The sequence below is a fragment of the Zonotrichia leucophrys genome, chromosome 4, assembly GCF_028769735.1.
Source record: "Zonotrichia leucophrys gambelii isolate GWCS_2022_RI chromosome 4, RI_Zleu_2.0, whole genome shotgun sequence".
NCBI lineage: Eukaryota > Metazoa > Chordata > Aves > Passeriformes > Passerellidae > Zonotrichia > Zonotrichia leucophrys.
This window is the reverse complement of record NC_088173.1, coordinates 53,826,844-53,850,571: the sequence shown is the minus strand read 5'-3', so window position 1 is coordinate 53,850,571 and position 23,728 is coordinate 53,826,844. Positions and strand designations below refer to the sequence as shown.

General features: G+C 40.5%; 1 protein-coding gene across 3 annotated transcripts in view; it reads left to right on the top strand.

The window, feature by feature from the left end:
• Window positions 1-1,420: 1,420 nt before the first annotated feature.
• The window catches only part of KIAA0232 (KIAA0232 ortholog), a 64,017-nt gene continuing 41,709 nt past the window's right edge, over window positions 1,421-23,728 (top strand). For 2 of the 3 annotated variants that reach the window (XM_064711739.1, XM_064711740.1), the window contains exons 1-2: window positions 1,421-1,612; window positions 19,479-19,982. In XM_064711739.1, coding sequence (XP_064567809.1) covers window positions 19,752-19,982 — 231 coding nt within the window. In that variant the 5' untranslated portion in view covers window positions 1,421-1,612; window positions 19,479-19,751. Of the gene's footprint in view, window positions 1,613-16,770; window positions 16,905-19,478; window positions 19,983-23,728 lie in introns of those variants that run through there. The other variant, XM_064711741.1, reaches the window with a different exon arrangement.

Genomic DNA, 23,728 nt, shown 5'->3' with positions numbered 1-23,728 from the left:
TCTTGCATACTTAACTTTTGGCTAGCCTAAGTCAGATTTATGACTAAATTAAGTGCTAAGGATGTTCAAAATTGGCAAACCCTAGGTAAAACAAAAATAAGAATAATGTTGCTCTGTATCAGGAAATGAGTATATAGGCTGGGAGGCAGTGTTAGCATTCATGCTTCTTATGAGAGGTATTTTATATACAGACTTGTTGAAAGGCCTGAATAGGACCACATCCGGTACTGGGGGATCATGTTTTCAATGCAATCTTGGTTCCATTGACTGAAGATGTTGTGCACAAAAGAAGTAGTATGAGCCAATATGGATGACATACTGCATTTTGGAACTCTAGGAGCCACACGTTGAGCAGTGAACAAAAGGAAGAAAACCTCAGGATTACACAGACAGAAGACTTATTTTGACGTCTTACATAATATTGACTTTCCTCAAGCCCGTATGTGTTCATGTATTTGAGAAATGTGGGGTGGTAGTGTACACCTGAAAAGGGCATCATTATTTTCCCAATTAAGAAGCTTAATGAGTACTTTGGTGTGTCTTGTCATATTTTCAGCCTTACAGTGGCCCATTTTCACCCATCTACTATGCTAAAAATGTTGCCCTTTCATTACTCCACGGTTGTGTAAACAGTTGTGATTAAACTGGCATTTAATCAATTGGAACAAAATTCCCGCGGCTCCCGAGGAGCTCACCTACTAAACCCGACTTTCAATGGCAACAATCCCCCAACAGACGACTTCCCTTCCAGACGGGCTTTCATTGCGCAGTAAAATAAACTTTTATTTGCTAACCTTGCTCTCGGAGTCGCTCAGCATTTCAAAAGGACCTCACATGACAAACACCGCTACGCTCCATCATTATCCCCCGCTCCCTCCCCCGCATTCCTGCGCCGGCCCTGCCTGGGTGTTCCCCTCCCGGCGGCACAGCCCTCCGGAGGGGCGCGGGAGCTTCCGGCCGCCGCCCCTCCCGCCTCAGCGGCGGCCCCGCGGCCCGGCGCCCGCCCGGTGCCTCCCGAGCGCCTCGCCCGCCGCTTCCCTGCTCAGGCAGCCGGCGGGCAGCGCGGCGCTCTGCCGGCGGGCGGGAGGCTGTACAACCAGGGCAAAGGACACTTCCCCTCCTCCCCCCGCCCTTCCTGCGCCGCGGCCCCGACATGAAGGCGGCTTGCCGGCGCCCGGGCCCTACGGCCAACAGAGACAGGGACAGGGATGAATACGGCACAGAGCAGAACAGACCGGTCCCATCATCTCCTGCCCACCGGCGCGATGGTCGCTAGACCCTTCCCTCCCGCCCGGCTCAGCCCCACGGATCGGGATCAGGGATCCGGGCCGCCCTCTGGGCGGAGGGATACGGGGCGGAGCCGGCGGCGCGGTCCGCCGGGGAGCTGAGTCCCGTTGCCGGGTGACGGAGCGGCCGGCCCGGCCCCCTCCCTCCCTCCTTCCCTCCCCGTGGCGCTGGAACCGCCGCCGCCGCCGGTTTACGTAACGCCTCCCGGGGCAGGTCCCGGCTCCGTCCCGCCCGCCTCACTCGGGGACGGCAGCAGCGGGACGGAGTCCGCTGCCTCCTCCGGCTGCCAGAGGCCCCAGGGCCCCGCTCTGCGCCACCACGGCAGGTAAATGCCCGCCGCGGGCCCGGGGAGCAGAGGGAGGGGCAGGGCTGAAGGGAGGGAGGGAGAGTGGCAGCCGCCCTGTCCGTGGAACGGGAGGACGGAGCCGGGAGGCGGCAGCGGGCGCCCTTCCCCTCCCCCGCTTCTTTCCCACCGCTGCGTTGGGACAGGCGGGCTGGACCCCTGGGAGCGCCGGGCCGGCGGCTCGGGGCCCGGCCGGGAAGGCCCGCGCATCCCTGCCCGCTCCGCTAACAGCCCGGGAAGAGGAGGAGTTGCGGGGCCGGGCCTGGTCCCGCCGGGAGGACGGGTTCCCGGGATGGCGCGTCCCGCTCTTGGGTTGCGCCTGGCGCAGCGCGGCGGGAGCGTGCCGGGGGGCGCGGGAGGAAGGGGCCGGGGAGGGGGTGACAGGAGCGCCGGGGGCCGGGCGGGGGGCGGCTGCCGGCCGGCGGCGGGCCGGGCTCGGGGGCGGGGCCGGGGGCCCGGCCGGGGTGCCCCGGTCAGAGCGCTGCCCGGGAGAGGAGCCGAGCCCTCCCTGGCTGCCGCCGGCTCCGCGCTCTTCCATGCCGGCAGGACCCGGCGCCAGGTGAGCGGCTTGAGCCGCGGCCGGGAGGAAGGCGCCAGCCTGGAGCGGGAGCAGCGGCTCGGTGCCCTCGGGCTGGTTCACGCCAGGGAGCAGAGGAGGAGAAGGAGGGAGGGAAAGGCGGCACCCCGAACCCACCCGCCGCGGGTGCCGGCCCGCGCCGGTGTCATCCGGCGCCAGCAGACGGGAAAGCGGAGGATGCGGCGGTTCGGGGTCGGAGTAGGGAGATCCCGATCCGGGCAGCGCCTCGACTGCCCCGCCTGACCCCGCGGTTGAGGTGACGGGCTTGTAGCGCTGCCGGGCCCGGCTGGCGCTCACGCCGTGACCTTTCATCCTGAGCGGGCGTTCAGAGCGCAGCGGCGGCCGCGCACCGGGGAGGGGGAGCTGGGGACGGGCTGGGGCCGATGGAACCGCCCCGGCTGAGCCGTGGCCTCACAGCGCTGCGCTGCTCCGGGGGCTGCTCTGGCGGGGCTGGCTCGCTCCCCTCTTCTTTTTTTTTTTTTTCTTTTTTTTTTCTCCTTTTTTTCCCCTTCCAGCAGCATTGTCCTTTAGGGCCTATTGAAGGCAAAAGGCGGATAGGAGGGCTAGGGCTGCTGCTGCTGGGGGAGGCGGAGCTGGGCTGATGGCAGAGTGACGGGAGCCGCAGCCTATGGGCGCTGCGAGCCGGGCGCCGCTGGGGCGGGAGCGCCGGCCGCGGCCTCTCGCGGGCGATGGGCGGGGTGGGGGACAAGGTTTGGCGAAGGTTACAGCTGAATGCAGAAGTGACACAAACTGACACTTCGCTCCGGCAAACTCGTTTCCATCTTCTCCTCGTGTCGTCTCGATTAAAAGTATACACGTATTGAATCGCGTTATGAAACTTTAAGAAAGCCAGAGTGCGGTGCTTTTTTTTCTGTCTTGTCTTTGTTTTAATTACTCATTGCAGTACCTGATACTGATCTGAAGGGTGAAAATAGTACGATTTGCTTGTTCTTCCTTTCAAATAAAACGCATTCCTGTAGTCTGATGTTTTCTGTGTATAAGTGATTTGGGCTGTAATTTATAAGCTTGGGATCAGAGGCCTTTGTGGTATGTGTAGTTGCTTTTCTTCATTCAAACCCTTTAAAATGTTTATAATTTCTATTGTGCACTATATATTTCTTCTGTATTCCTGAAATGAAGTAGGAATTGCCAATTGACTTTGGTTTCTTAACTGTCAAAAGTGAACTCGTGATGATTCAGTAGATAATTGTGTAAACCAAAGTACTTCACTGCAGTGCTTAAACTCTAGGTATTTCAAACTCCTCACAATCCATGGGAGTCTGTAATTGACGTTTTCCTTTATTATTTAAGGCAAAAATATGCCTTACAAAAGTAAACTTGACTGTTACTTGACATGTAACTGTACAGATTTTATTTTGTACTAATCCTCCATCTGCCGTTTCTTGTTAGTATGAATATGCTAAAATGGTAGTGTGCAATCATTCTCTTCTAGTCAATAAAGCATATCATATAGGTATCAAAATCTTTTCACTTCATCATTGAGATACAAGAGGGGATGTAAGCGACTTGAATGAGTAGCATGTTATCTGTTCATAATGTTATTTGTTTTCAAAGACTTGACAGTTATTGGGGAAATCCTGAGACAGGCCATTAAAAGCCTCAGCAGTGCATATCCCCACCATGTTCTGCTTGACAGATATTAAGTTCTGTACAGTGACTTTATCCATCTGTTTGGGGCACCATTGGGGATAAGACCCTTTGAGTCCTCGGATTCTGCAAATTTGGGTTGGGTATATGACCCTCCAGCTTTTCTGCTCATGAGCAGTGGAATTGCAAGGAAAGTAAGGGTCAAAGAGATCTATATGTGACCCAAGAAGAAAAAATGGAGGTCCTGAACTTGTCTTACCTTATTATGCCTGTTTCATAGGCATATTTCAGCATCTCCCACTGCTTTTGTTGTTGCTATTTGCTTCCACGTTAGAGAAATTCCATAGGGGTAAAATGATGTCAGCATTTTCCTTTGCTCATTTGCTGTGCATTCTAGCAGGAATTAGGGTCAGAGGAAGATCTAGGTGCTGTTCAAAACTCCATTAATTGTCCATCTTGAGCATCTTGTTTCTAGGTAAATAAAGCAACCAAGAGGCTGAACAGGTGAATTTTCTTGAAGGATTTTACTAGGTTTTAGGCATAGTGTTGTAGAGTCAGAATAGACACTTTATATACTTAGCTGGAATCCCAGCAAAATCATGTTTCAGTTTGCTGCTTCTTTAAGCAATAGCTAATAACTGAAAGTAACAATACTATAATAGGATAGGCAACAATATCTGGTAAAGCAGAATGTGGTGAAGGCAGTGAGACTTAGAATTCCTGTAGAATTGGAGAGTTGGCAGGAAATATTCCCATTATCTGCATTGCTAATGGAGCTTGGAATACAAATGATCTTGTAGAAGCTATTTAATATGTTCTGTTTATTGGGATAGTCTGTTTTTAGGATATTCTTCTGTCTCGTGGAACAGAGATTGGTATCCTTCATTTTTGTCCAAGAAAAGTGATAAGCTGGTTGGATAATTTGTAAATGGGATTGCAGAAATTAGTTATGTTGTCCATCCCCATAGTCCTGCCCCAAGAATTTTTTCCAACTAAAGTCAATTACATGATACAAAAGAAAAATATTCAAATGAGTATTGGTGTGCTTAGTTATGTTTCAATACACATACAAAAGGAAAATTGTCTGATTGGAAGGAAAATTATGTTTTTTTCTTAATTTGGAAATAATTTACCAGATTATTCTAGTCAGAAGTACCAAAACATTCTGACTGTGGGACTGTCAGAATGTTCTAGTAGAAAAAGATCTAGATGGGCTAGTTATAATGTTTTTACTAAAAAGCATCTTGCTCTACTTTCCTGAAAGTTGGTTGGGTAGATTTTAATGGATGTTGAGAGATTTAATGTGTATTTTATTGGCCCACAGAAGTGGTTGGGGGTGCGGGGAAGGGTTGAGTAGCTTAAACATTCAGTACAAAGATTATTCTTTCACGGACATCTTACTAGCAGCTATTTCTGTAGCTTTATTGGAAGCTACTGAGTATTTTAAATTTTTAATTATCTGCTTCCTTTATAATTTCATATGCAGGATGTTTGGATCTACCTGCATAATACTATACATTGTTTGTTTTGTTTCTGCATCTAAATTCTGTTCATAACTTTGATACCAAAGAGAACATATGGAACATGACTTTCCAAGAGATTTATTTCTGAGGCAGTAGTGTGGAAATTTAAATAATGAAATATTTTTTCACTCTTGTGATATTACATGTGATATTTTAATTATATTAGTGTGGAAATATAAATTATGTATTTAAATTAATTTTTTCAGGTCTGATATTACATGTAAGTTTTATTATATCCTGCTAAGTCTGTGCTTAGGTTTACTGTAGTGATTTTAATTTTTACTATAATTTGGGAAATGTTTAAATTTCTGGGGTTTGCTGTCTTGAGGAAGAAATTTCAAATATGCAGTCTTTGCTAATGTTAATTGTGTCTGTAACTTTCTAGGCCTTATTCTAGAAAGGATTGCATGTGAAAATTTGTACTCTGTGCAAAAAGATTTGTTAATAAATAAAAATAAATTGTAACAGGGATGAAATCTGAATAATTTTGTGGAGTTTTTACAGCTTTTAAAAATCTTTCTCTAGTTACTATTAAATTTACCAAAGGAACAAGGCTTTCTGGATAGAGTGCTTGGCTGAGATTGAGAAAAGAGACCTGCATGAAGTTTTCTATCAGCTGTACTACTGAGTGAATTCAAGTGAAATTCAAGTGAAATTTCATTTTCATGTGCTTGTGTTTAAGGTGCTGTATAAAAAGGAGCAGCTGTTACCCCTTTTGTAGGTTGTTAAATTGTGTGAGTTTGTTTTTATGGTTTGGTTAGATGGACTAACTTGGTTGTAGAATTTGAAGGGAGACATGATTGCCTTGCCGATGAGATTTTGCATATATGGACTGTGGAAGAAAGTACAGAGACAGATAAGGGAGTGAGAGACTGGAGGTGGCTGAGGGCCAGGAAAAATAAAGCAACCTGACATAAGATGGTACAGCTTTAACATCAGAGCGGGGTTGCAAGGTCTGTATCCTCTGCAGGGTTATTCCAGGTGGTGTTTGCATAGTCACGGCTTGGATTGAGATAATAATCATCAACAGTAAAATGGGAAAGCATGATAAAACATACACAAATTGATTAAAGAAGTTATTTTGTTAATTTAGCATGTGTCATATGTACTTTTTAAGAAAAGAGTGTTTTAATAGCCTAAAGAAAAAGGTCTGCTTGAAGAATCACTAATGAAGAAATCAGTAATGCCTATTGCTGCCACTGGATGAGTAATTAATTCTCACTAGATCCTTGTGACACTGTAATGTGTTATTGTGAACTTCAACCAAAATTGAAGACTGTGGCTGAGTAGATGTGCAACTTTAAAGCATTGCATTGGATTTAGGACACTGGAATGTCCTAAAAGAAATGGAGCCAGCTTCCAGTTATTTGGTGGGTTCATATCTTTACTTTTTAAGGTACAGGAAAAGCTTTTACTGTTTCATGATATTTGATTTCTGCTCTCTGAAGACTTTGAGCTAATTACTGGTACTAATTAGCTAAAGACTACTGTTCAGTGAATTCCTCTTCTGGTTCAGTTTTCTGAGGTAGAAGTTCAATCCACTGCATATTCAAGTCTTGCATTTGACAGTGAAACTGAATTGCCTTTAGTGATTTTTGTTTTATTGATGTTTTTATAGCCGTTTTGATGGGAGTCATGTTGAATTGTGTGAGGTGACAGAAAAGTTTTAAATTGCCTCTTTAAGTTCAGATATTAGTTTATCATATGTAGATGATTTTTTCACCGGTCTCTCTGAACTGGATATCTTACTGACTTCAGGGAAACCTCAGAGTTCCAGTTTTTAGTAACTTTGTTCTTGAATTGTGAAAGAAATGCCTTGGTTAACAGTACGGTAACTTCCTTGAAGAGAATTAATGCAATGCTGACCTGCTGTTTTTGTAAGAGGTTTTCTGGTTGCACTTTAGTAAAATGACCTTTTCATCTGTCATTTGAAGTATCAAGCAGCAAATGTATTATTTTAAGAGCAATATTAAATTGTCCTACTTATTCAGTCAGTAAACTTTTTTTAATAAGTAGTGTTTTTAAACAACATACCTAATAATAAAAGTGGAGATATGATAACAAATATCGTCACTGTTTTTATGGAAAAAGCCTGGCAGCCTTACAACATAAACTGAACAATAAATGCCTATGCAAATTCATTCAAATGTTAAAATATAAATTATTTCATGTTGACTTGCTATTCTCTTCAAAATTGCAAAGTATCCTACTTCGGATCTCAATTTCATAAATAGAAGTTCATTTACTAATATTTTGCAATAAAAATCAGAGGTGGTAGAGGGGCAGGGAAAAAGTATTTGAAACTATTTCCTTTGTAGGCCTGCCATATTTTATGTGCTGTAAATTCAGTATCTTCTCTGCTGGTTAAGTTTTAGAGCTTGAAAATTCAACTCTGTGTTTACTGAGCCTCCTGTGGCTGACACATCCTGTAAGTTTTTACACTCTTATTAATAAAAACATTGTCTATATATTACTTCCAATTGAATTTAGAGAAACTTCTTTTTATTAAAATAACTGTTGAAAAGGCTGTATAGTTAGGTGAAGTAATATTTGTTCTGAAACTCTTTATGAGGCTATTTTAAGCTTTTCAGCAAGATAGTAATTAACTCCCTGAGCTGCAGACCAAGTATAGAAAACATCAATAGTAAGTATTCAGAAAATACTTCCATACAAATTAAAGAAATTAATAAACCAGAGTAAAATATATAGTGTGGTCTTTAATGAGTTTGCTGTTTATATACATATGGATTATTAACCTTGCAAGTATAAATAGCAGGACAAATATCGCAGCCTTTAAATGAACACCGGTGGTTGGATCTTTGGCATTCATAATTCATTCTCCTTTCTTTGCCTGACTGAAAGATGCAGTGTGTGCCTGAGAGTAAATTGTATATTAATTGAAACAAATCTTGTATGGTTGCACTACAAGAGTGGCCACTGGATTCCAGCTGATATGAGGAGCACTGAATATTTTATCAGGGTGGTCACACTGGTGGCCTGGAGAATGATTCCACCTGGTGGCTGCCTGTTCCTTGGAGGAGTCTGCAGCACATTTTGGGGTACATGGGTGGGTGTCTGTTTCTCTCACTGAGCTGTTCAGAACTGGGGTCACATCTGTTTTAATGCACACACATGTAACTTCTTGCATGGGCCTCCAAGCATTACCATCCCACTTGGGAATGGAGTTCAAATACAGGCAAGTACCTGTTGGTTGCAGATAGTTTGAACTGCTCTAAAAGTTAAGTAAATAAAGGACATCAGGAGGGCAGGAAAGAAAATGATCAAATAGTCAAGAGCATATATTTTAGTCTTTCCATTACTTGACTGCATCCTGTATTGTGTTTTGAAGTCCTGCATATATTCTAGGTGATAATAAGGCTAGTAAATATAGTGAGACACAAGTAGTAGAAAGCTTACAGAATTTACCTGCCAAAAATCCTGAAGATAATTGTCTTGGTGAACTCAAAATATGTACATCTGTGTGATTGCAGTTCTATTTGGTTTTGTAGTCTGTTAACTCCATTAATGTTTCCCTAAACCTGAGGAAGTGTTATTGAAGTATGATGATAATCAGTGATGTGTACATAGTAAAAGGTATTGCTTTTGATAAATAGTGTCCATGTGAAGATTCTCATGGGACTGAACAGAAAAGACTGTAGCTGTCTCCTCCTTGAAGTTGCATCTAGAAAAGTATTTCTCCCCAGGATCTCAGGTCCAGTAGCAGCCCATCCAGGCAATCCCTGTGTAATAAACTGAGCTGAACAAGATACGTCTCTGGCATTGCCCTGCTACACTGCTAAGATCTGCAAGTTCAAACTGAAAAACTTAAATCATACCACTGTGTTCAGTGGTAAAAGAAATATAGCAGAAAGGTCAGAAAGCTGATGTTAGTGGTACAGAAATGACTGTGATGGTTGGAGGGTAAAGTGTGAGGTGAAGCACTGCCTCAGTGTTTGAGGTCTGCACTGCCACACATTCTCTTGGGTTCTCCACACTTGAGTGATCCATCCTGTTCTCAATTAGTTACAGAGCAACACCTGCCTCTCTCCCAGCAAATCTGAAGGAAACAGTAATTTCTTTGTTATCCCCAGGCTACTGTTTGAGACTGAGTCTGCTGGATGTTACGAGTACAGGGTGTGGTTGCACGGGTGCCTAGTGAATTTCTGTAAAAATATCGGAAGTAAATATCATACCTTTTGAAGTACCTGAATTGGCTTGCACACTTCACGTTCCTTAGAATAATTATTGTCTGAAAGACTTGGATTTGAATTAGCTAAAATGTGCATTCTGTCTTGTGCATTCTAGCTGTGCATTCTAGCTCGTGCATTCTGCCTTCCTATTCCTCTCTTATGCCACATGTAGAAATTCCATGGTGAGAGAGCAAGTAGATCACTGATTTGTATTTTTTTAAGACTGGTTTACCAAAAATGAAATTTTTCCCTTTGGAACAAAAAATTGATACAGTTCATCTATGCAGCCACACAGTGGATGTGTTAAGTACAAGGACAAGAGGGTGGGAACATGGAGGAGAGGATGAGAGAAACAGTGGAATGTCTTGTCCCCTCTTGGTGGCAATGTGCAGTTCCTGTTACCCTGACTCACCTTCAAGTCATCCACAGAGGTATCTCTGTCAAAATGCTGCTGCTGTTGTTCTCTTGGAAGTTAGTAACTACTGCTATAAAAATTATCACTTCTGGTTTTTGCAAACTTGTACTGGCAGCAGTAGTAATTCCTTTAAGTTTATGTATGACATTGTTTTAATTAATTTTTAGTGTGAAAAATATTTACCAAAATTCTTCGTCATTAGATGCTGTATTTTTAAAGTTCTAAAAAGTTATCATACATCTAAGTTATGCAGTATGTGTACATTTTTTCTTTTTCAGCTATGATTTAAAAAAAAATGTAGTCATGTTTAAACAAAGTAAAATTTGGTTCAAACAGCAGTGTGGACAGTAACAAACTAAATAGAAAAAAAATTCTCATGTCAGTATATGTTTATTGTTTTTTAAGGACAGAATGGAATTATTAGTACTCTGTTAGTAGCTTGATAACCTTTTGGACAAATTCTTAAATTATGTGATTGTTGCCATTGTTAATGGCAGGTGGGCATTTGATAATAGTGAGGCCGCATTTAATTGTCTAGATTCAGGCAATTTACAGATATAGAAGTCTTCCCATTTCTTAAATCTGTTTAATGGACATATTTTTAACAGTTTCAAGTCCTTCTTAAATAGCAAAATTTTTGTAGATACAATTCTTTGGGTTGAGGTGGTTGTAGGTTACAGATGTGCTGTACTTAAACTTATCTGGTGCAATTGCATAGTCTGTGGTACCAGAGATTGTTTTGTCATGTTTTATTTTGTGAGAAATGCTCTGAGCTCCATTCTGTTTATTGAAGTGGTATCTATGTGCTGCATAATGACATGGTTGCTTTTGAGTTTTTTTAATGCAGCTTTAATATTGAGTTGACCTCCTGAAGCAGTTTCCTGAGTGATGCTATGAAATAAAAATACTTCCATCCTGAAGATAAAATTTGTTTCCCAAATTATCAGGACTCCCACTGAACCATGATCTGCAAAACTTGCTAACTATTAGGCTTATTAATGATTTTTTTAAGTCATATTATATATACTGAAGGACCACTTCATTAGTCTCCACTCTGCAGAGATGATTCTTTACAAGCCTGCTGCAGTGAGGACCTTTCCAAAAGAGTCTTGCTTATGAAGCACATTCAAACCTTGCAACTCTATGAAATGATGTTTTGGGGTGTACACAGTGTCTGCAGGTTTTGTTCTTAGGTCATGCTTTTTCCCTTTCTGTCTTGCCTTTTTTTCTTAGCTTAGAAGTTTTACATTTTCAAGCTTACATGCATATTTGTTTTGCAGAAGTAAAGAATACACAGATGACAACATTTGGGGTCTTTGATATGCAACTGACCCCCTTGGGCAAGTGTCTCACCTGCTGATTCTGCTGTCCCTTATGAGCTGTTTCCCATAGCTCTGTTTTTGGTTTTTGCTCCCTGACAAGATTGATGTTTTCACATCTTTAAATAAAGTCCTGTGAGTTAATAATGTGCAGCCCTGTGAGTGGATCAGCTTGTTGCACTCCTCCAGCAACTGTTTTTTGAAATGTTGTTCTTGTATGATGGTAAACATAAATGTTTTATAAGAACAGCTGTACTGGTTCAGACAAAGGCTTTGACAAGCCCTGCACTTGTCTGCAGCATCATCTCTAAAGGAGCAGTTAGGGACAAAAACAGAAGAGGGGGAATGATACCTCCCCTACATTCTCCCTCAGCCATACACTATTTTCAGCCTAGGGGATTTCCTGACCTTGATATGGTTTGTCTAGTTAAAAACTCTCAAGGGATCTCTCTTACTCGATTTCCATTGAAGACCATCTTTTTTTATTTTTTTTTTGGGTCTTTGGTATCTCTTGCAAGGAATTCTGCTGGCTGTTGTGTGAAGTTTTGTATGTAGATCTTACTATCTCTTTAGTACTTTCTAGTAACAAAAATTAGATGTTGAACAGTCAAGTCTCTGTCCATGGAGAGACATGGATTAATGGCTCACAACTCATTGATTTATGCCTCAGTAGGGTGATTATTGCCCCTCGGCCTCATTTCAAGTTTTCCTTTGCTGTATTTTGTTTATTTTTTTATTGCCCAGTCCACTTTCATAATGGCCATCTGTATTTTTTCAATTGCTCTGAAGTCACTATTCCTGGTCACTTGCTGTCCTTTGGTATCTTCTAAACTGTGTCACCCATCTTATCTTCCAGGCCACTTAGGATTTTATCAGGTAATACAAGTCCCAGAGCAGAATCTTTCAGAACTGCATTGGTGACTTCCCCTGGTGTCATCTTCATTAAATCTGTTCTTTTTCTTTGCTAACCTAAGTAACTAGGGCTTACATGGTAGCTCTTGAATCCTTTGAGTAATTCCATTAAGCTTTTATACAGGATTAGCAGCTTCAGATTTTCATTTGGATAAGTGTTATGAAAATAAGATTGCAGATTTGCAAGGGAAAAAATCTTGCAGTAACACTCAGGCACTGATTTCTGTCTCCCCTGTGGTTCTTTGACTTGAGTTACCCTAGAACTGTAAGCCCAGCCTCATTAGACATCAGTTCCCTATAAAGCATAAACCCATTACAAATAGGACTGTATCACTCTTGTACCTCTTGGTAATGCTTCTTACAAAGGTTGGTTCTATGTATGTTTAAAGTTGATTCACAGAGCTGCTTTTATGCTTTTGACCACTTTTAGTGCTTTGATAGCAGCCAGGTGTTTAATCTCTGTTTCTCATGGCAGGACAATATTTCTGTAGTGTTTCAGTGCCTTGGTCATGAATCAAGCTGCTGCTCTTGCTGTTTGTTGAGCATAAAATAGCTGTCCTTGCTCTGAAGACTACACAGTCAAATTTCTTAGATTATCAAGGAATGTGGTTAAAAAATAGCAACTTCTCTTACTTCGGAATTCACATGTCTTTTAAATACTGTGTGAAATTAAGCACACAAATTCCATTGTTTGCTAGACTTTAAATAGGCTTTGGTTTTGAGCTTTTGACAGTGCCTTTCCCAGTGTGTAGCTGCTTGGTTTTTTTCTATTAAGGATTTGTTCATCATTTTTGTGGAAAGAAACAAAAGAAATTAGTGTAAAATTGCAGATTCTTCCACAATATATAAGAACAATATGGAGTTCTGTTGCCATCATATAATTTGGTCATGCTTTTGACTATCAGTTTTCTAAAGGGGACTGAAATTTACTGCACTGTATATGTGATTTTAGTATGTTGTTGACCAAACTTGACAAAGTTTTTATTCTTTTAATATTAATTAGGATTTTTCATAATTTTTTCCCACTTGTAGTTGCCAGCGAAAGGACATACTGTTTGCTTTTAATAAAACCATTCTGGGAAAAAACATTTGTTTGAAAAACATTGTTCTGGTTAAAAAATGTGGACTATATATAAATAATTTAATTTTTTTTCCGTGTTCATTTTATAAATGAACAGTGTCAAAGTGGAGAAAAAAATTAAAATGAGAGCTGTTAATTTAAACTGTGTCATGCACTGGTGTATTTCAAAGAATAATAGAGGAAACTTTGTATAAAACAGCAGTTTTGACTTAACTATTGTGTGAGAATATGTTTAGTCTAATTGTTAACATGTAACAGTAGGCAGCATGAAACACTGGAAACACAGATGTTTTCCCTTTTGAGAACTGAAGGAAGGAAAAGTAGTATCTGTGGATTATCCAAGAGATTGGCTTCTTTGTAGAAATGTATCAAAATGTGTGAGGAGTAAATTTGAGGTTTTAGAGACTCACAGGTTGTACAAGTAAACAGTGTATTAGTTTCCAACCTCTTTCAATATGTAATCCAGTAACTTTTTTTTTTTCTAGTGATAGTATTGACCCCAGTGTAGTGAATTTAAGCCTGCTTCCTTTTCAAGTTACCTTTTATGATCCCCAAGACATTGTCTGTGGACCTTTACCTGATGGGACAATTGTAAGGGGTATAATTTTTACTTTCTTATTCCAATGTCTTCTACTGCTTTAAGAGTTGTTAATTAAAAAAACTTGAAAGCATGTTAAATCATTGTATTGTTTGGTTTTTTTTTTTTTTATTTACAAAAAATGTTGGTTTGGGACTTTGCTGCATGGATGCACAATTTTCAGAGGCCTCTTGGTGCTGATGAAATAGAGATTAGGTTACTTTAGATGAATTCAGTGGGTTTTGTGGTTTGGCTTTGGTTACTGTTTTCTAACAGTATGCAAGAGAATATGGAGAAAAAGAGCTGTTAAAGACATGGAATTGTCTTGCTTGGCACGAACTTTTAGTTAATATTTCTGTTGATAGTCCATGCATTAGCACTTTATTGGTGTGCTTGTATCAAGCTTCATTGAAGAGTGATTTAATTACACCTTTCTTTTACTGCATTCTTTGGTAATCTCTGATTTTATGCTATCGTTCTATATCCCATAGAGACAACTGCCACAAGAAGTTGTTTGTTACTTTGGTTATTGTAGTACCAAGACAATTAAAAAAAAAAAGTCCTGTGTATTTGTTCTGACAGCACCCATATTCCAGTTATTTTATGGAGAAGGCTAGATTACTTAGTCTTCAAAAAAGGTTATTTACTATGAAAGAGCAAATGTGTTGTAGGGAACAAAACTGGAGAGCTCCAGCATCACTTTCCATATTATTGATCCTCCTTTCTGTTGCTTGCTATAGGTTATTTAAAGTTGTTGCTTTGCTGTAGCTGGATCTAAGGGAGAGTAAGGCTTAGTTATTTTCTTCTGCTGTCTATTGTAGATCAAAAGAGTATTTAATGTCTATCACGTGGAATAGAATTTTGAGAATTACATGTATTCTAAGACAGTCTGAGTTGAAAAATCAGAGTGTTTATACAATATTGTGTTCTCAGTCTTTAGAAGACGCTTCGTGAATTGGCCCTTGTGCCTCTACCGGTTAAACTGCTGACAGTTTAACTGATGTGACCTTGTTAAGGTCATTGATCAGTATTGCGAAAACTGAAGGTTACTTTAAAGGAAAAAATATACTAAGAAGTGGAGTAAGGAGAAATTATTTTGAAATAGTTTCAACATGTATTTTTTACTTTGTAAATAAAAAGTACTTTCAGAAAGTATTGATGCAGATGTTTAAATTTGTATTTGGTAATTCTTGTTAAAAGGCATGGCCATCTGTCATATTTTATAGCTGGAAATGGAGAATTCTTTCCGACTTAGTTAAAATAACTAGGCTTCCACTAATTATTTAAGATGTAATGTGCTCGCTCTGTTCAGATTAGCCCTGGCCTTGTGAGGATGGAAAACTTATTTTTAGTGAGACAGTGTGAAATATATTTAAGAGGGATAATAACTTATTTGTCAGAAAGTGTTATTTCTAAAATCAAGCTTCACATCTATCAGCAGAAATGTTTGCTCTTTGAGTGACTTGTATTAATTTGATATGGAAAATCTCTCTAGTACTGGGATAGAAAAATACTCCTTATGAAATTTTGTTAAATTTAAAACATAATGGAAATGCTTAAGACCATCTATGAAACAAAGCACTTGAGAGTTGTAAAATGAGAACTCTTAAATAATATTTAATAAATCTGTTTACATTTCCAGGTTTTATATCATGTAACTGAATGGTAAAAGAGGTAATAGGATATGATATTAAAAAAAGCTGAAGTACAAAACAAATTACAAAAATTTTTTGTCTGATTTCATAATTCCTCTTATAATCTGTCTCTCTTGCTGTCTTTTCCCTCTCTCCCCCATCTAATAAAAACAAGACACACTTTAACTGGTCAGATGAAGTCAATCAGATTTTGTTAGCTTAGGTCTCAAGAACAGAATTTCTCAAATGTCTCAAATAAGTGTTAAGATAGAAAAGAGAGGCCCCATTATCATCTCATTCACGGAAAAGCTGAAACACAAACTCAGTCCTTACTAGGTTTAGCTAAGGAGCTAAACAATGTGCCAAAGTTTTGATTGAAGTGACTGGTATCCAGAAGCTTTGCCATAAAGAATCGGAATGGTTTGAGTTGAAAGGAATCTTTCAAGATCATCAACGCTCACTTCTGTGGGTGGGGACATCTTTCATTAGATAAGGTTGCTCAAAGCCCTGCCCGGCCTGACCTTGAATGCTTGGAGTAGATCATGCACAGCTTCTCTGGACAAGTTGTTCAGTGTCTCACCCTTTCAATGTAAAAATACCTTCCTAATGTCCTATCTAAATCTACCAGTTTTCAGTTTAAAACTCTGTTACAACAGACCCTTATAAAAAGTCTGTCCTCATTTTTCTTCCAAGCACCTTTTAAGTTCCCTCGGTACCTAGGGGTGCATTTCATCAGGTTCCATGGATTCATGTCCTTCAGGTTCCTTAGATGGTCTCAAATCTGACCTTGTGCTGCAGTGGTCAGTTCTTCATTCCCCCAGTCCCCACGTGTGCCTCCAGGGAGTGGGGCAGTGTCTGGAGCACTTGCTGGTGAAGACCAGGATAAAGAAGTCATTAAGTACCTCAGCCTTGTCCATGTCCTGGGTCTCCTTTGAGATAGGGCCCTTTTATCACTGATGTACCTATAGAAGCTTTTTCTTGCTTCATCAAGCTTGATGTCCCTGGCCAGATTTAATTCTATCACAGCTTTAGCTTTCCTCCCTGATTCCTGGCTGATTGTACAATTTCTCGGTATTCCTCTCAAACTACCTGTCCTTGCTTCCACCCTGTGTAGGCTTCATTTTTCTGTTTGTGTTTGTCCAGGAGTTCCTTGTTCAGCCATGCAGGTGGCTGGTGTTTTGCCTAATTTCCTTTGGTAGGCATGCATTGCTCCTGAGCCTGGAGCCTGGAGGAGGTGATCCTTCAATATTAACCAGTTTTCTTTGGCTCCTCTACCAGGCTGATCCCTGAGAAGGCCAAACTGTGCTCTCCTGAAGGCCAGGGCAATGAGCTTGCTGTGCACCCTTGCTGCCCTGAGGATCTTGAACTCCACTGTTTCACAGTCACTGCAGCCCAGCTGCCCTTGAGCTTCACATTCCCCAGCAGCCCCAGCATGTTGGTAAGAAGGAGACCCAGCATAGCAGCTTTCCTTGTTGGCTTCTCTAACTCAGGGAAGGAAGTTATCACCAATATCACATTCCAGGCACCTCCTGGTCCTGGATTGCTTATGCTCTACTGTGTTGCCCCTCTAACAGATACGGAGGTGGTTGAAGTCCCCCATGAGGACCAGGGCTTGTGAGTGTGAGGCTGCTCCTTCTGTCTATAGAGGACTTGATGGTTCAGTCTTCTTGGGTGGGGAACCTTAGCAGACCCCCAGTATAACATGGCCTGTCCCTTTCATCCTGACCCATAATGTTTCAGTCAGCTCCTCTTTTGTGTCATGGCAGAGCTCCATGCACTCCAGGCAGTCACTGACATAGAGGGTAACATCCCCTCCTTGTCTCCTGTGCCTGTCCTTCCTAAACACCCTGTATCCTTCCATTCCAGCGCTCCAGTCATAGGAGGCATCCCACCATGTCTTAGTGATGCCAGTAAGATGATAGACTGCAGGCATGTGCATGTCTCTAGCTTTTTTATTTTAATTGTCTTTGCTTCGTGTGTTTCCATTTTAGCTGGGCTCCCAATGGAGCCAGCTTGCTGGCTGGAGTGGCAGAAGTTCCTTTGTGCTGCTCTTCAGGTGCTCTCCTGCTGATCTACAATCCCTTTCCAGGCTCTGAGCATCTTTTGGTGGCTCTAGCATCTAACTGGTAGCAGTGGGATGGATTGAGGCTCCTGTTCCCTTGAACATTTAGGTAGTTCTGCACCATGTCTCAAAAAAGAGATATGAAGAGTGTTAGTTTTCCCATATCTATGAAATGTAGGATTTGGGGGCCAACGAGGGTTATGGCATTGACTTGGGGAGAACATTCATTACGCCTTCTACTGTGGGGAGCCAGCAGGACTGAACAGATTTTCTGGAATGTTGTTCTTCAACAAGTAAGATAGTATGGACTTCTGAAGAGTTTGGACCTGTGACTCTTGGATTTGGACTACCTTGGGTCACAATACTAGATTTTACTTGTACTTTCTGTTCTCTAATTATGTGATGAAGCAGTAACCTCCAGTGCCTTGCAGCATGTTTCTACCTACTGTGTTTTGTGCTTACTTAAAAGATTTTGACTAATTGAAACATGCTGCTGAGCAATATTGAATAATTTTGTGTTTTCTCCTTTCTCAAAATGAGCACTGCAACCAGAGCAGTAAGGTCACTGTAGGAGAGGGAAAGGCTTTTGTAAACTCGCTAGCAACTGATCGTTATGGGTTTCTGTTTGGTGATGTTGCAAGTGACTTAGAAAAATCTGGAATATACATTTGTACCTGTGTGGTGCTGTAAAAAAAGCTCCTAAAAACGATCATCTTTTGTTGTATTGACATGTATCAACTTTCAGTTTTGTTTGGCTTCAGAACACATGCTGCCCACATGAAATGCTGCCCCAGTACCTAGTTCAGATAGTTGTATTAGGTGATGGCTGGTGTGGGCTGGTTATCTTGCACTGGGGTTGAAACAGAACAGCAGATTTTGCTTAGTCACTTGAGTCTATTTTGTTTCCTTTTAGTAAAGGGACATTTCCTGCTTGGAGTTGAGCTTTGTTTTCTCATGCTAAGAAGTTGGAGAGGAGAAGGAAGGCCTACACAAATGCCAGATTGGCATGTGGCTGATAAATAGACCAATCCAAAAATGCCTTTTTTGGGCTGACATTTTCTGCGTTTGAGAGCAGAATGCTGACGTGTGTGGTGCTTGCACCTTCTGCCCCTGGCTTATCAAGATTGATTTGTGATTGTGGGTGGTGTAAGTCTTAGGATAGTTTGTCTATTTTAGGAAATGGTTTAGAGTTTAAGCTCTCAGGTAGGACAGGTGTATGCTTTGTGTAAAGAAGGTTAAATGTTAATTTTTGGCACAGATAAATTATGTTCTGTTCAAATTTTGAAGTTATTCCAGGGATTTACATTTTTATAAGGACAGTTTCTTTGGATGATAAAATGTTTAACTGTCCTGGAACAAGGCACATAATTGAAACTAAGAAAAAAACCCAAAAACCACCACCGCCAAAAAACCTGAACCTGAAGGTAGTAGTAACCACTTAGTAGTAGGATTTATGAAACTCCTGATCAGATGAATTTCATTAATTCAGTGTTTTATAAACAAAACGCTTCTATTCTAGAAATGGGTATCACTGCAAAACAGTAGGATTATATTGTCTTCTAGTGATGCAAAATATGCAGTCTTTATTCAAACTAGCATAGGTGGTTTTTTTTATGTGAGTGGCTTTTTTCAGCTGATAATGAAAGTAATAAAATCTCAACTTTCCCATAAAGCTAGGTCAGACATATGTTTCAGTCGACAGATTACATGTGAAGTGTTTGATGAAAAAGTCAGTCTTCCTACAGTAAAAAGTACCTTTTCTAAAAGTCACCTTTAGACTTGTAATAATTCCTGTCACTCTTCAAAATGACACTGAGTAGATGTACGATATGTTTGGAGTAAGCAGTATGTAAATGACTGCTTTCTACTTTGGGTGGTTTTTTTCACTGTTTAATATTATTCATGTATGGATACATATTGTCACAACTTATCATTTTTTCCTCTTTATAGGTCCTGCTGGGGACTTGCATCTGGCCTCAATGTGAAATTAAGGTAGAAAAACACATCTACATATGTGTTTGCTATTAGGATTTAGTTTATTCACTGGTCATGCCTGAAGAGTGATGTTCGTCTCTAGTCGGCTAACAGCCAGGAAATATAAATGATTGTCCTAGAAGTCAAGCCTCTCTCCTATTTACTGGAGTGAAAATCACCTCCAGATACCGACGGAAAATCAACTCCAGAAAATGCTTCACGTTATAAGGATGCCAACCACCTAGATTCATGCGCCCTATCTGTACAGTTGTTGTGGATGGTTTGCCATCTGAAAGCTCCTCAAGCTCTTATCCAGGCCCTGTATCTGTTTCTGAAATGTCTCTGCTACATGCTTTGGGTCCAGTGCAGACCTGGCTGGGACAAGAGCTAGAGAAGTGTGGCATTGATGCCATGATTTATACTCGGTATGTCCTCAGTCTTCTGCTGCATGATAGCTATGACTACGACCTGCAGGAACAGGTATTTACATATTTTAGATGTTGTCCAGTGAAAGTGAGTTTTTGTATCAGTTATGTTTTGTGTATTATACCTGGGTATGCTTCAGCTGTGGGGATGGTTGTCTTTAAGTGTGTGGGTGGAAGGAGGGTATAAACAGGAGTCAGAACTGATGGGTGAACTGAGGTTAAAGTAGTTAGGTTGCTGTATGGGCAATTACATTAAACAATGTTTTCATATGGCTACAAATGATATTAGAATTGTTAACACTGGAATATCTGTGTCCTTAATGGAGAACATCACTACTTGTGATTGGAAGCTTAATTTAATGTTGGAACATTAGTAAATGAATGTAATTCTTGTAAACTGTGTCAAATTGCCCAGCTTCACAGTAGTTTGTAGACCCCCCCCATCACCTCCCATGGATTTCATGTTGTGCTATTTTCAGTAAAGAATAAACACAAATATCTTTTAGTCTTCAGGTATTTGAAATACATTATTATACATACATAATTAATTTATTCTAAAATAATGTTAATGCTGAATGCTGATAAAAAGCATGCAAGAGAGTTGTGACCCTAGAACATACTGTTCAGTCTCGACACCTTTTTTCTTTTTTTTTTTTCTTTTTTATTTGTCTGCATCATGAACCTGTATAGAAATACTTTTAATAGTGGAGTTAACAGATTCAGGACTCAGAAATTACAGTTTTCAGAAAGGGCTGATGATGCTGTTAAACATAGGCTTTGTCTTAGAAGGTGGCTGTGGTGACAGTGGGAAGGAAGAAAAGCAAATACCTATTATTTGATAGCTTAATTATTAGTCCTTTTTCATTACTGTTGTTTTGGTTATACTTCAAGCATTGCTGCCTAACTGCTTCAGAAATTCCATTTTCACCTAGTTTATCTTTTTAAAAATCCAGCAAGAACAGAGCAGGTTATTGTGAGATAGATGTAAGTGTAACTGAAGAACAAAAAAATTCATGTCAGATGCTGTCAGTGTTTGAACTCTTAGCAACTATTACCATGCATAAAAGCCTTCATGCTTCCCTTGTGCAAACCAGAAAACTTGTATCTGTTAAAGTTTGTTTCTTTTTTTTTCAAAAGTGTATCTGGCAGCAGTAGGAGGCATCAGCAACATCCCCATGATTAATAATAATAATAATTTTAAAAACCCAGTGTAAGCACTTTCTGGAATGTACCTTAACATGTAGGTCTTGGTCAGACATGAATACCTGTATTTTAGAACGGGGCAGAAAAAGGTTCCAAAACCTGTTTGAAAGGAGCATGTGGGATGAGGACATTAAAAACGAAACCAATTGAATTCACATGAGAACTTGAGGAGCTTTAGAGATAGGCCAGTGGCCCTGGGGGAAATAGACTTGTTTCTTTTCAGTCCATTTCAGACCACTGTCATAACTTTGAAGTTGCTACTGTGATATTTCAAATTACTGAAGTGCCAAAATTAGTTTTCTTTTTATCAAGCTTTGCAAGAAGCAGGGTAACTATATTATGAAAATCTCATTCAGTTTATTTCTCATTTTGATACTTTAACTGGATCCTTTGTGGGTTTGATAACAGAGGTTTTAGGAATGTGTCTGTTCTCTTTCCAAGTTGATTATCTGAACCTAATGAGCCAAAGGGAGAAGAATACCACATGCTGACAGGGTAGCCAAAACCTGTGCTGCTGAGTGGGTGCTGTGGTACCAACGTGCAGGATGTCTTCTGAACAGCATTGGGCTTTGCAGCTGGAAGATTTTTTTTCCACCACCTCCAATTTGTTCCTGTTTATAACATACTATTACCATGTTCGCCCTACTTCAAATAACTGTTTTCTAAGTTTTGACGCCTAGTATCAATTTAGTTTTGGGATTATATTCTGTAGTAATGATTAGATGCACCTGTTATGAAACATACTGCTCCCTAATTCCTTCCTCAAGTAGCTTAGTCTGTAAAGCCTACAAGTACAAATTTCTAACATAGAATTGAGGAAATATTTAAATACATGTGTTTTGTTATTTATTTATTACTGATTTAATTTTTTTTCTTGTTACTTACTGGTTCTTTGTGTCTCCTGACGTTTTAAATTAGTTTTGTTAGGTAAAGTTGTTCAGAAACAAGAAAATCTTTACTCTAAAACATGTATTTAGGTATAAGAAATTTCAAACCAGTTTTAGTGATGGGTACAATATTAAGACAAAGAGGAAAAACATATACTAGTGTTGCTTACCAGTAGAAGTCAAGGAAGAGAACAGGAATTAAATACCTAAATGAGAAGTAATTTAGGAATAAAATACTTTGAGTTGTTGAGCTTCTTTAACCCAGATTAATTCCCATTGAAGATTTGGTCCTTAGCATCTCAGGAATTTTTTCTCTCATGTGATTCCTTTAATTCTTAAGAAAGATAAGAGAATGTCCATGGAAAGAGCTATTCTCAATAGTGGGCTTTTTGCAATGATTTCTCTCCAACTTAGAGGACAGCTACAAAAAGGACTGAAGCAGTCTATTCACATGGAGAAGATGAGGGACAATGGGTACATGTTGCACTGGGGGCAGTTTCATCTTGATATGAGAATTTTTTTCTTTTTCTGTTTTCTTGTAGTGAGAACAGTCATTCACTGGAACAACCTCCTCAGGAATGTGATAGAATCCCTGTTGCTGGAGGTTTTTGAGATGCAGTAGGGTGCTAGATAGTCTTGTGTAGTCTCTTTTTCCCTTGGAAGGGTAGACCACATGATTCTTTGAGCCTGAGCTGTAATGTGATTCTGTGATTCTTTGCTTTTAGAGCTTTGTTTTGGGGGATATTGAGTAGCCATCCCTTTTTTCTCAAAATACAGCAGTGGCTTCTATTTAGAGCAGGTTACAAGGAATGTATAGTCTCACAATGCATAGGATTATGCATAGGAACAATCCATTGCAGTTTGCTTTTTTTGGGGGCTGGGAGTGAAGAGGACTAATTTGGGAAGTCTTAATCTTACAGATACTGTCATCTTCATTAGAAATGTTACAGACTGAAGTGAAGATGGTCATTAAGCTCTTTCCACCTCAGGGTGTTGATGGTATCATTAGCACTGTTTTAGTTGCTTCAGGGAGCCTCCTTCAGTGCTTGCTTTATAATGTTCTGGTGTCATCAAGTGTGGCAGGGAAATGGAACTCTGAAGTCTGGACTGAGGTTCTGTCAGGTAAGTACAAAAAAATTTAGTGTCAAAAATAAGTAAGAAAGCCCATTCCCAACCTTACTAGGCATACACAGATATTTAAGATATAGCTGTTGTCATGTTATCATCACTTCTGTTTACAGTTAAAATAAGAATTTCAAAGGAATACGGGAATCTTGATTGACTATGGGAGTCTTGATTGATTAGATCTTCAGGGTTATTTTTGTAAATAAGTAGGATGTTCCCTTCTGCTCTGTTAGTAATATTTAATATGTGGGTTTTGGTCTTGATTCTGATGCAGTCTTCTCCAGTGTTACTCTGGTGCAGATTTGTGTGGCTTTCTCCAATACAATCTTTTTTTGTGCAGTGAGCTAGTTTGATGTCTGCATAGAAGATATGTGTGTGTGGCAGGGGGGGGTTGTGTTGGTTTTCATTCCCCTTTATTTGTATGTATGTGAGGGTGGGACTGTTTTGTTTGGGTTTGTTAGTAGTGTTACATCTATGCCTTGCCCAATTAGAATGGTTTTTGTTGAGTATTGTTATATGGATTCAGGCTCAGTATCACAAAATGTTGGATTGGTAAGTCATGAGTTTCCAGAGAGTTCACAGCAGA